The sequence below is a fragment of the Trachymyrmex septentrionalis genome, unplaced genomic scaffold (genome assembly GCF_001594115.1).
Source record: "Trachymyrmex septentrionalis isolate Tsep2-gDNA-1 unplaced genomic scaffold, Tsep1.0 scaffold11, whole genome shotgun sequence".
Taxonomy (NCBI): Eukaryota; Metazoa; Arthropoda; class Insecta; order Hymenoptera; family Formicidae; genus Trachymyrmex; species Trachymyrmex septentrionalis.
Genome location: NW_017304228.1, coordinates 4,339,273 through 4,352,169, shown reverse-complemented (window position 1 = coordinate 4,352,169; position 12,897 = coordinate 4,339,273). Strand labels below are relative to the sequence as shown.

The 12,897-nt window shown below is 32.3% G+C and overlaps 1 protein-coding gene across 4 annotated transcripts in view; it reads left to right on the top strand.

Annotated features, from left to right (window-relative positions):
• The first annotated feature begins 11,289 nt into the window (after window positions 1-11,289).
• The window catches only part of LOC108749419, a 3,564-nt gene continuing 1,956 nt past the window's right edge, over window positions 11,290-12,897 (top strand). The window contains exons 1-3 of one of the 4 annotated variants that reach the window (XM_018488137.1): window positions 11,290-11,339; window positions 11,493-11,687; window positions 12,777-12,888. In XM_018488137.1, coding sequence (XP_018343639.1) covers window positions 11,493-11,687; window positions 12,777-12,888 — 307 coding nt within the window. In that variant the 5' untranslated portion in view covers window positions 11,290-11,339. The other 3 variants (XM_018488128.1, XM_018488148.1, XM_018488120.1) reach the window with 3 other exon arrangements.

The window sequence follows — 12,897 nt, the reverse complement described above, 5'->3', positions numbered from 1 at the left end:
TTGAGGAAAATTAAAGAGATAGGTAAAGCGTTTATTTACATTCTAGAGTAAGTCCTCTAAGAACAAGTGATAGTGGTCATAATGTAGTGAACAATGATATATAAAAAAAGTTTGATATATAAATAATCAATAAATTAAATGGAAATATCTCAACTGAAAAATAGTACGCATTAAAAAAAGAAAGAAGAAAATATAATATAAAAAATAATAATACAAAAAAAAGACGAACGAAATAAAGTATGAGACAACGATAAATGAGAAGGAAAATAAAGAAGCGAGCAATACATGAATAGTTAAGAGATAAGAGTGAAAAAGAGAGAGAGAGAGAGAGAGAGAAATTTTAGATTTTAAATTTCCTTACATTCTTTAACCTTTTAATTAATAATTACATGAAAAGAATGATTTTGCTGAAATATCTATAACTTAAATAGATACAGATCTGTAAATAATTTTGCTGGATCATCAAAATAATTATATTATATATAAAACTTAGATGTGATAAGAAAATGCTGTAAAAAAATTTTGACATTCTGCTTTGAAAGATATTCTAAATTTTAATAAATATTTATAATTTTAATAAATATTGTAATAAAAAAACATTTATTTGAATAGTGCCAATTAAACATTTACTTACAATAAATCAGGAGACGCGGCATAGTGTCTTGTGTTAAATATTACATTTAATCCATAAAAGGAAATTATAGTTAAATCAAATTAATGGCTTTTGTACCAAATAAATATATCTTTATTTTTAGTAAATATTTAGTTGACACTAGCAAATAATTTATTAAAATTTAGTATATCTTTTTCAGTGTAGCAACCAGTTTAAACATCCTACATAATTATTTTAATAATTCAACAAAATTATGTATCTTCAGTATATCTAACTAAATTTTTAGATACTTGAGCAAAACGGTTATTTCCGTGTAGAAATAAATAATAAGTTAAATTATAATAAATAATAAGTTTGTTAATTTATAATCTACTGTGCATATTATATGACGCTGATTAATGATACAGTCAGTTTTAATAGCTTTTATCTCTTCATCCTGGAAAACGCCATTCTGAAAAGAGTCATTCGACTTCACTATTTAATATCTTAGCGCAACATCGTGCGATTTGATGACGGAAAATGTTGCTTCGACAGACCTCGTGACAAGCAAATAAGTAATTTATTGCGCGCAGCTACCGACGGTACTTGCGAGTATACGATGAATTCTACCGGCTACTGACCGGCGACCCCCATCTACAGTCTCGAAACGACTTTTCAGGTTTAGGAGCTAGCTCGTGTCACGTTTCCCACGGCGGCCGACGGTGCCAGTGCCAGTTGCATATATATGTACGCACACGCAAGAAAATCCGCCATAAAATGCGTCTTACGCATTTCGCGGATCTTAAACGCTCTGGAGAAATATTGATATTTTTACATCACACGGTTTCATTATTGCTCGTCCGCGATATTAAGTTTGCATAACGCCTCGGCCATTAACGGCTACCGTGTTGGCAATTAGTGTCGACGTACGTTAGATTAGTACATAGTACTATTGTATAATACACATGATTATATTTAAAAGTATGCGAAATATTACACACTTAAAGTAATAAAGTTAAAAAAGACAGTAGCGATAAGGAACTTAAATATACAAAACAATTATTAATTTAAATAAATCATTAGTTAATTGCTCATTTCTTAGAGCAGAAGTCATTTTAAAATGCACGATTGGAAGACAAAGTGGAGTGAAGTGAGCCAATCGTGAACACGCGTGTCTTCAAGATTAGTCGGAACTGTTATTAAGTCATCTTGTACGCGTATATAAGGTATACGCGGTGAATCGAAAATGGCGATAAATGATAATTAAATCGGCGATGATATCATCAGCATAGCGGTAGCCAAGGTCGCTCAACAAATTCAATTGCACAATTATCTGGGAAATCAGTTCACCGTCGCGATTAGGGCGATGTAGAAAGGCGTCTGTATGCCACCGTGCTCGCGATTATTACCTTTACCTTATCCAGTTACTTCGACGGCCTCAAGGTTACGAGAACGTTGCACCTATTCGACGATTTCCCAGGCGAGTGCGCTCGCTCTAAGCGCGCGGCAGAAAAATTAAGATATACATGCACATGATGATATAGTATATTGCGAGAGGCAAGAAAACATATCGGGCGTAGAATGAAACGCCTCAGAAACACTCCAATGCCATATTTAGAGAGGAGCTAGAGGGGAAATCGTAAAACCGAGACCTACTAATTTTTACGTAGGTTCACCCAGGAAGTGATCGAGTGAAATACTTGGGGTACGCGAGATATAAATCCAGCAGCCAAGTCTCTTCGTTCAATTAGATAAATAAATGCGTTGCGCGCATATTCGTGTATACGTACTCATAAAAGAGACACTCGTGGAATCACATTCTTCGCAATCGCTCTGAGAGCTATTGGCGAAATCCGCGCGACGATCGCGAAGCGGCAGATAATCACAGGCGCGATTATTGCCTCGTGCGCCCATCGTTTTACGACGTTGGGACACAGAGACAGAGCTGGGAATGTATTTAAAATACTTTTAATTAAAAAACATTATTTATAAGACAAGACAATTGTATTTTGTATTTTGTATTTCAGCGGAACACATAAAAATATTTTGTAGCTTGTATTTTATGGAAGTATGTATAAAAGTATTTCATACTTTGTATTTCAAATACTGAGATTGACAATCAATCTTATTATTTAAATTACAAACTACAGAAAACTTTTTTTCAATTTTAAGTACAAAATACGTAATACTTTCATGTGCTCCGCTATAACACAAAATACCCAGTAAAGTAAATCATATTTACTATTCTCAAGACTGTAAGCACGGAGAACTTTCAAGACTTTATATACTTATATTTTTTATCGCGCAGTAAAGTAAATTTTGTCAGGCTAAGCCAAAAAATACGTCGATAAAATAAATTTTAGTGAGATGTGTGGTAATTTATAGATTTACGAAATATAAAAAGTACCTTACAGTATGACTGTATATAACGATGGCTCATTTACCAGAAAAATAAAATAAATTTTACATAAGTGGGCGCTTGTCCCTATATGGATCTGCATATTCCATAAAATTTACTAAAATTTTAGCGCATATATTACTTTGCATTTTTCTGCGTGCAGGCTCAATAAATCAGGCTACGACGCGAACGTCGTGAATTTACGACGCTTTTCCCCGGGTATCCCACGCTCAAGAGACTCCGGCCGTGCCCGGCAATTATATATCAATTATCATTTGCGCGGCTATTAATGAATTAAAAACGCTTATAATGCCGGTCTCACGTTCATCGCGCATGAATCTTTGAGGGCTAAACATCGGGCGAGCGCGTCAGTATCTATCCGCGAGCGGGCCGTATATCCCGCAGATTTTATCACCCTGTCCAACGTATCGATGAAAAATGCCTATCTTTTCCAGGCTTCGCTTTAATAAGCATTGCCCGCGGTGAGCACGCTCGCCGCCGCGCCGAGAAATTGTTAATGTCATTGCTCCATCATGCACCGCAATGATATAATTACCACATTATGATATACGGGAATTCGGGATCTCTGTCTCTATTACGAGCTTGATTTTAATCAGTCGTTTCATTTTTTTGAATGTGATGCGATTCTTGGAAATACCTATGTAAATATAATATTTCTTAAATGATATTCTTCGAAATTTTCTTAACTGGTATTCGCAAATTCAGTGTACACACAGAAAAATACATGCTGTATTTAAATATTAATTATATGTTTTAAATATATATTTCAAAAGTTAAATCTGCAAATCTAGATAGGTATCATAAATTCATCAATTACTCAAACTTATTCAAAATATATTCTGAATTTTTCTATTTTGTAGACTCCACTTTTAGATCTTCGAGTAAATAATAATCACTATATTTCGGCCGACTAGAAAATAATAACATTTGCCACTAATGTTTCTCCTATTTTCTCTTTTTTTTTTGTAATATAATTTATATATCTAAATGTATGCTGCAACAACTATTTTTAATTTATTATTGTTAATTATATACGTGTATATATATATATTTTTTATTATATATATAAAACAAAATTAAATTACACTATAAATCGCAGAAATGCCCGCAACAATTATAAAATTTGATTTAAAGCTCGGTTCAAGATTCGATTCAAATCTTACCTCGAAACTCAGCTCGAAGCTCGGCTAGAAACTAAGCTCGCAGCTCATAGCTCAAAGCTCTATTTGAGGTTTACTTCATGATTTTGGTTTAATAATTTAGACGCACCTTTAAATTTGAAACAAATTTAATTAGTATAAAAAGTCGTCTTTTCACTAAAATTTTATAATATTCTTTAAAATATAATAAATTCTTGTTTTTAGTATACGATAATGAATTTCTCTCTCTCTATCTCTCTCTCTAAAATTTGTAATAAGTATATCTTCAGCCTATACAGTATTAAGAAAATATTCTTTGCCAAAGATAACTATTATTTAAAAAAAAAAAGTAAACTGAATAGTCTTTTCTTATAGCAGAATGATGTTTTTCTATATGAACTTTAAAAAAAATGCATTTTTAAGTATTAATGTTAATTGAACAATTTTTTTTCATTTCAAAAATCAAACTCTAAGGGATAAGATTATGCAACTTAAAATTCTGTAAGGTTGCAAAAAACTTTTGTAAACAATTATTGTACAACGTGATTGAAAAATATATTCAAGTTCATTAAACTCATAGGGACCATATATGCGAATATCAATTAAAGTTAAATTATTAGAAATATTTGAAGAACCTAAATTGATAGAAACAAGAAAACATAAGAATTTAAAAAAGTCGTATTTTTTCACGTTTTACATAATTTTTCACGTAATATAATTTCTCGAGAGAGACAGAAAACGTGTACTTCTTTATAATGTATGTACGATCGTAATCAATGGATGTGTTTATTAATGCAAAGAATTTTATTTGTGCCGATGTCTGTGAACGGACAGGACATCTTGGAATTAGAGATGGGTGGAGAGTTCGGTTATTTTCGCGTTTCTTCTCGTAGAGGCACTCGTATTCGCGCTGTGCAGTATCATTTTATTGTTGCAGTAAACGCTAATCGTGGTACTTATTTACCTATTTGATGATTCTATCTGGCAAAAGTATAATACATTTGCTGCTATTATGGAGGACAACGCACTAAACTTATCCGCCATTAAATGCGCGCTGGGTTTATCTTATCGATCGCCCCTTAGCGATAATTAGCTTCTTAATGTGCCTCTCACGAAACCAGTGCGCCCTATCAAATTCCGTACATAATTGCATAATAAACTTATTTGTTTTATTGCCGCAAATGCAATAAAACAATTGTGCTCTGAACAGAAAATTTGAACTGCCTGCCTGTGATTTACATCACATTAAAAAAATATTAAATTTTAATAAATATTTGTTTGAAAGATTTTAAATAAATATTTATTAAACGTAAACATACATTTATTTATAATTAGGACAAGAAACTGTTAATTTGGTTTAATTGTCATTTTTTTATTGAGTAAATATTTATTTACTGTAAGTAAATATTTACATTTAGTAGTATTAAAAAAATATATATTAAGATTTAATAACTTTTTTCAATATACTGTCATCTCTGAGATCGATTAATCGCGCCGCGCGCGTAATTTGAATGAACGTTTCTTTGCCATGGTGCAGTTCCTCAATTCGTGCAATGAACGCATCCATGCGCGCGCAATCAAATCGCTCAATCTAGCGGCCTACCCAACCTGTTTTTAACGAGATATTTCCGTATTGTCGCGCGCACACACGCGAAAGCGCGCCTCGGTATGTCCTCGTCCAGTCGTGTCAGCGCTAAATGGACCATCAGGGTCGCCATAAATCTCGGGGCTATCAGATCAGCGGCCGCAGTAGACTGTTCCAGATATAACGACGGACCACCGCCCAGTAATGGAAGAGCTCTCTGTCGACGCGCAAGAGATACGTCCCAGATGGGATCTCTTCTCGCGGACCTGTCCGCGAGGACACGCGGACTTCACCTGACTTCGTCATTAACCCTTCCGCTTTGTTCTTGACGAAATGGTATTAAATATCATATAAATATCATATAAATGCTTTGTGCATACTTAGATTCTCAAGCTTGCTTCTAATTGTACTATATATGTAGGTATATCGAGTTATATTTATACAAAATAATTTAGTGATAAAGAAGAGAGAACTTTTAAACATATTACTACATAAATTTCTAATAACCACTTCAAGTTCAATACTCAGATATTCTCAAGAAAACAAATAATGTGATATTTCGTTTAATTTTATACATTATATAATATTATATAATATAGTGTATACAATATAATGTATAATTTTTGTACAGTTTGTACATTTTGTATATTTTAAGTAATAAAATATATTTAAAGAAATATATTTTTTAAATAAAAGTTTATCTAAACAGGTATAATATTGATATAATTATTTTTCAAAGTGTGCACATGCTTGCGGAAGACAAATTTAAATCGTGATTTTTTTCAAATTGATATACTTTTATGTCAAAATAAAATATGTATAGTATATAGAAAGACCAATTTTGCAGAAGTATCTAAAAAAAAATTTAGCTAGATACAGAAAATAATTTTATTGAAGCATCAAAATAATTACGTGTAAATCTCAAGTATGATGAGCAATGCTGTAGCAAAAAGTTTTAACATTCCAGCAACTTGTTTGAGCATTCTAAATTAATTTGATAGTTCACATAATGGTAGTTCAAACCAACAACATGATTTTCAAATCTATATCCAGCTAAATATATTTTAACAAAACCATTCTTTTTGTGTAAAATTAATGAACGTTTTAATTACAGTAAGTTTTTTTCTAAATAGAACAATTTAAAAATTCAAAAATTCGAGCAATAAAGCAATAACATATCTGCTTGACTTTCCGACATACGTTTATCATCTTAACGGTCGATTTCGGACCGTTTTAATATTGATAAGTTAGACAAGCATCTCCGTCCAAAATCTGTCGAGAAGCGGCGCATTTCGCTGAAACAGGTAAAGAGCCGAGAAACATTGTTAATTACACGGTCGTGCTGATATCGATACCGGCTATCGGGGACGACGTAACTGGGCCGCACGGCCGCCAGTAAAGATGGCATCGTGCACACTAACGAGTAACAAGTGGCGTGACGTTTCAGTTAGGCTTTACTTCGCCCAGGACTGGCAAGGAGGCAGATATCAGTATGCCACGACGAACTACCTATCGCCTTGCTTGGCCGAAGACTAATTAACACGGAGATTCATTATCGACACCTTAGCTGCTCCGACTACTGTCTTAATTTAAACAAGATCCGTGGTTCTTGCATTATTTGTTGCTGCAATTGCAATTAATGATTTACAATGATTACTAGGAAAATATTGTTGCTGTAACTTTCCAAAAGACTGACGCGTTCTATTTGTACACTGAGAGAAAAGTTTTGATATTTATGACTTTATAATTAAATACATGTTACTATTATTACTGCTACAATGTAAATAATAATAATAAATATATGTATAATTTTATCAATACATGCATACATTGATACCAAAATGACTACAAACTATAATTACTATAGGGAAGTTATAATTATTATAATTTAACTATAATTTATAGTCTGTAGGACATTTATACTTTTCGGAGCAATCATATAAAATATAAAATAGTACATAACTGTACAACATTACATTACCTAATTATAATTATAATTATAATTATATAATATGTAATTAAAATAAAAAATATAGAAAATATTTCTCTCAGTGTATTTAAATGGCAAAGCTAGAAAATAATAGTTTTTATTACAAATATTAGAATCTACAACAAAGAAATTTATTTCAATGTTAAAACACTCATGTTTTTAATTCCTAATAATTCTAAATTAAAAGAATTTGAAAGAATTGTTTAGTTAAATATCGTGTACATAATGTAATGATTGATCAAGAATTTTGATTTTTTCATTACACTTTAAAGATAGAATTTATTGGATTTAAAATAATCTAAATTTTGGAATTTTATTATAAAGTAACGTCGAAAATTGAAAAAATTGTTTCAAGAAACGTTATTTGGCATTAAAAAAGATTGATTAGGATTCGTTTGGAATATTTTAAATGTTTAAAGTGCTTCTGCTTTCAAATCGCACTTCTCATTTTCGATTCGAAAGTACGAATTAGAATCATCGCGTGCGTCGAATCAATACTTGAACACATAACATATCTTCCTTTCACGGTAACTTTCAAGTACTAATCACCGACATCATTACTCCAATGTACACAATGACGTTTTCGCTATGCAAAGTAGAAATTTGTACGAGGCGCAAATAGCAATTGACTACCTGCGATCGGTTGCGCGTGCTTTGCATACAGCACATAAGTGCTGCACATCGAGTTAGTTACGCTTACATGTAAATTGATGTTTTAATCGATCGTTTGGTACTTTGCGATTATACGTACAATAGGCTTGTCCACTTCAATTAATCGACGCCGAATATTTTAAGAATAACATTTCTTATCACAAAGTTTACGAGTGTTTACTTAAAAATCTACTCGTCTTAATTTTTCCTCTTAAACAGAAAAAAATATTCTTTATAATAAAAAAAAATTAATTAATGCTAAAAATTACATTATATATTGTATAAAAATTAAATTTTTTTCTATATATGTCATTTTTTATTGCATAAATATATACGTATCTATATATTATTGCATTATCAAATTAGAAAGATCAAATTTGTCCAAGAATAATAATGATCTCTGTCTGATTAGATTATATTTATTGTGCACGTAGTACAGTGCTAATTCCCAAGAGCCAAACTTATTATAATTATATTTTTTATATCAGGTAATTAAGATTATCATTCGTTTGATTAGATTATGTTATAATAATGTGTAACGAATATCAGCCGATCACCCAAATAACACAGAGAGTAAAAAAAAATCAAAAAGAATTCAGTATGTTATCAATTCTTAGTTTATTTTCAAATGCAAAAAGAATTTTTAAAACTTTTCAGAAAAAGAATCTTTTTTGCATCTCAAAATGAATTCAGAATTGATGACGTATGATTGAATCTTTTTTGAACTGTACTATTTAAACAGCTGACACGCCGTCCATCACGATAGGATGCACCACGTTATTTTTGTACTAACACGATGCGTGAGTTCGTACCGTGAACGTGAAAACTTTATTTACAGACGGCGTTCATGTGTTCAGCGCGTGAACGTCCCAAATGGCCAACGCTCCGCGCTTACGCGAGACAATTAGATTGTTAACATTTAATTGTGACGACATGTAATTTTTATAAAACTAAAATATTCTATATAGAATGTCGCTCCAAGTATAAAAATATTTAAAGATTTGCGGTGGAAGATCATAATTCTTTCAAAATAGGTTTTGGTATATAATAATCAATTAATTACTGCGAAACTCTAAATCGTTATAAAATCCAAGGAGAACAACAAGTCACAATAACGTCACAATAACAAATGACGTTAAAATTCGAAAATGATTAAAAAATGATTTTTAATGATCATTTTAGAGTCATATTGACATCATTATATCATAATGACTTGTTGTTTTACTTGGCAAAAAACATTAATAAGCGAACGTCATTGTTTACACTATAAAACCAATAATAAATTTGTTAACCGAATCAGTTGTTATATAAGGCAGATAATAATCGCGAGAATAAGATGCGCGAAAACTTATACAGAAAAACTGCGATAATTAAGAACTCACTTGATGATGCGATTTCGATCGAGTTTGAGCGCGAATAATCGCAAAGGAGGCTTGCAAACGTCCTCCCTTAATATTGATTACTACAAATCTGCATTTAAAAGTACGATTATTGGGGCGATATTTACGTCGGCGTAATGATCAATAAATCAATTATATGCCTTTTTACAAAGCTTATTTTCAATGAGATCTTATGATTGGCTTATTGATCATTACGCCTGCGTAGATATGTTCCGTGGGACACTCGATGTTTGTGCTGGCGTAACGAAAACGGCGTAAAGCCTGTGATTGGCTTAGTTCCTTTATGCCGTACACTCACCGACTAAAAGGTTGCAACACTTTTTTTTTAATGAATTTCGGAATACAGTCTGCTCACCGAGCGATTGGTTCTTACTTATGGATCCATAGGTAAAGATCAATCGCTCGGTGAGTAGGCTGCATTCCGAAAACCATAGAAAAAAATCTGTTGCATCCTTTTAGTCGGCGAATGTACACCGTACATTGGCTCCATGGAACTTCACCTTTAGCTTTGCTCGTAAAACATAAATGGCTAGAATGTTAGATCCATAATAGTACAAGATCCCACCGCAAGTGTGCACCTATCGAGTATGCAGATGAAATGTAAAAATAATCGAAGTTCGTGTTGAGGGCACTAAACCGCTATAAACTATATTATTATAATGTTTTTGATTAAAAAATTTTGACCCATCGCGTATGTTTATAAAAGGACATTGGATAGGGGATGATCTGTAGATTATGAAAATGGTAGGGTGCCATTTTTAAATGGTCACAACCCTCTGGCAGTCAGGGTAAAGAGAGTGAATAATGAATAAATGTTTGTTCATTAAATGCATTCATCGCGTAGTTTAATAATTTTTGCACTAGATCGTTAACTTAATGTTTACTCTTTACGACGGAATAGAGTTGTCTTTAAAAAACTGGTCCAAAATGAAGTCCGTCAGTAGCTGCGTCCTTCTTTACCGTCAAGAGCCACGCTCAGCTTCTTCTATCTTGAACTCGCTTTCGCTGGCCGGAGCGATTTTTTAAAACGCTGGCCACCCTCACTTTGGATCAGTTTTTTAATATTCCGTCATAAAGAATAAACATTAAGCTACGATTTAATGCAAAAACTATTAAATTACGCGATGGATGCATTTAATGAACAAAAATTCGTCATTACTTACTCTTTATCCTGACTGCCAGAGGGTTGTGATCACTTTAAAGGTGGCACTCTACTTTCGTAATCTACAGATCCTCCCCTTTCCAACAGTAGCCCTTTTGTAAACATATACGATGAGTCATTTAATCAAAATTTTTTAATCAAAAACGTTGTAATTAATGATATTCCTGACTTTTTCTTAGACACCCTTGCGGTTTAGTGTTACCCTCAACACAAACTTCGATTTTTTTTTTATATTTCATCTACATACGAGATAAGTGCACAAACTCGCGATAGGATCTCGGACTATAAGTAAGAACCAATCATTCGATGAGCAGGTTGCGTTCCGAAACCCATCGAAAAGAAGTGGTTTAATGCTTTCGTGACTACTTTATGTATATGCGTCAACACGCACACGGCACAATGTAAGAAAACCAGTTGAATGCTAGGCTCATTTTTATTGTAATTCTTCAGATCTTATAGTCAGTAGAAGTTAAAAGTGACGGAACATTCATAAAAGATATACTTCTACTCCGTTATAGAAAGGAGACTTTAAAATGCATCAATTTCTGTCACAGATGAGATCACGACGAGGAGGCTGGAAAAAAGCCAGGCGACTTAAGCAGGTTCTTTTGTCACAGGGGGGGCTTGACCCTTCAGTTTTTAAACAACCAGATGCCTTTCATGAACCAGCCGTTCAGCAGGCATCTCTTCCTCCACTACTATCTAAATCTCTCTTTCTGCAGCCGATGATGGCTTGCATGCCGCATCAGGTAACTCGACTATCAACGTCCACAAGTTCGGAGGCTCCGACGAACAAATCCATCAGCCCCTGTATTCTTTAATTCATTATGATAGTAATAATATTATCGTTGTGCAGATTTTATACATAGTAAAAAAACTACGCAAAGAAAAATGACATCGTTACTGTCATAACGAGTTACAGAATATTAGAGCAGGGATGCTATTCTGTACACATCTATCAACAATCTTCGATTTACTAACGACATTTGTTCACTACACGATTGGCAAAAATAAATCAAAGTTATTTTTAGAAGGAAATATTAGTAAACATACGGATCAACTACTGAGCAATATAATATTTAATATTACAAAGATAGCATTTAGCTTATACGTTAACTTTCCTCCTCTTCTGGCTATAGCCAACATAATCTTAGAAAATGGATGGCAAAAGCAAAATAACATTTATTTTATATTATTATAAAAATATTTTGAATAAACAGAACAACAGATTTTACTTTGTTTTTAAAGGATCTACACAATTGTTGTGTGATATGTTACAAAAAAAATTAGTAGCTTTACAAAACTATTTCAACAGATCGTCTGTGTAATATATATGTTATAATAATTTTTTTTATTTATGATATTTACTTTTTTAAAATAAAATATGAATAATGTTTCTTTAGCGAGGCAATACATCTCCCATTAAGAACGGGAGCACAAAACAAAAAATTGATGAAATACATGGAGGCACCTTCAGAATTTACAACAAATAGATTTATAAACTAAAGAAGATAAAATTCACCACGTAAAACAACGAGAACACTTAACAGCAAAGAACAATTAACTATTGCAAATTTAGTAGCAAATACTTTATAAGTATTTGTGCTATCTTTGTAATATTGAATATTATGTTGTTCAATAGTGATCGGTATGATTACTAATATTTTCTTCGAAGAATAGCTTTGATTTATCTCTGCTGAGCGCGAGCAACAATCAGGATTAAATCTAAAAACATACAACATTTAATAATGAGATTCATTATAGCAGTTACAAAACAACCTTTTAAACGTAATTATAAGGATGTATAATGCTATTTTGTATATTTTTTTCTTTCATAGGTATATCAGATGCAGTTAGAAAATGGAACCAATGATATTCTTCAATATTCACCAGCAACGACGTCAGTCGTTAAAATAGAGAATGTCGAAAGCGATACGAATATTAATGCTGGTAAAAAAA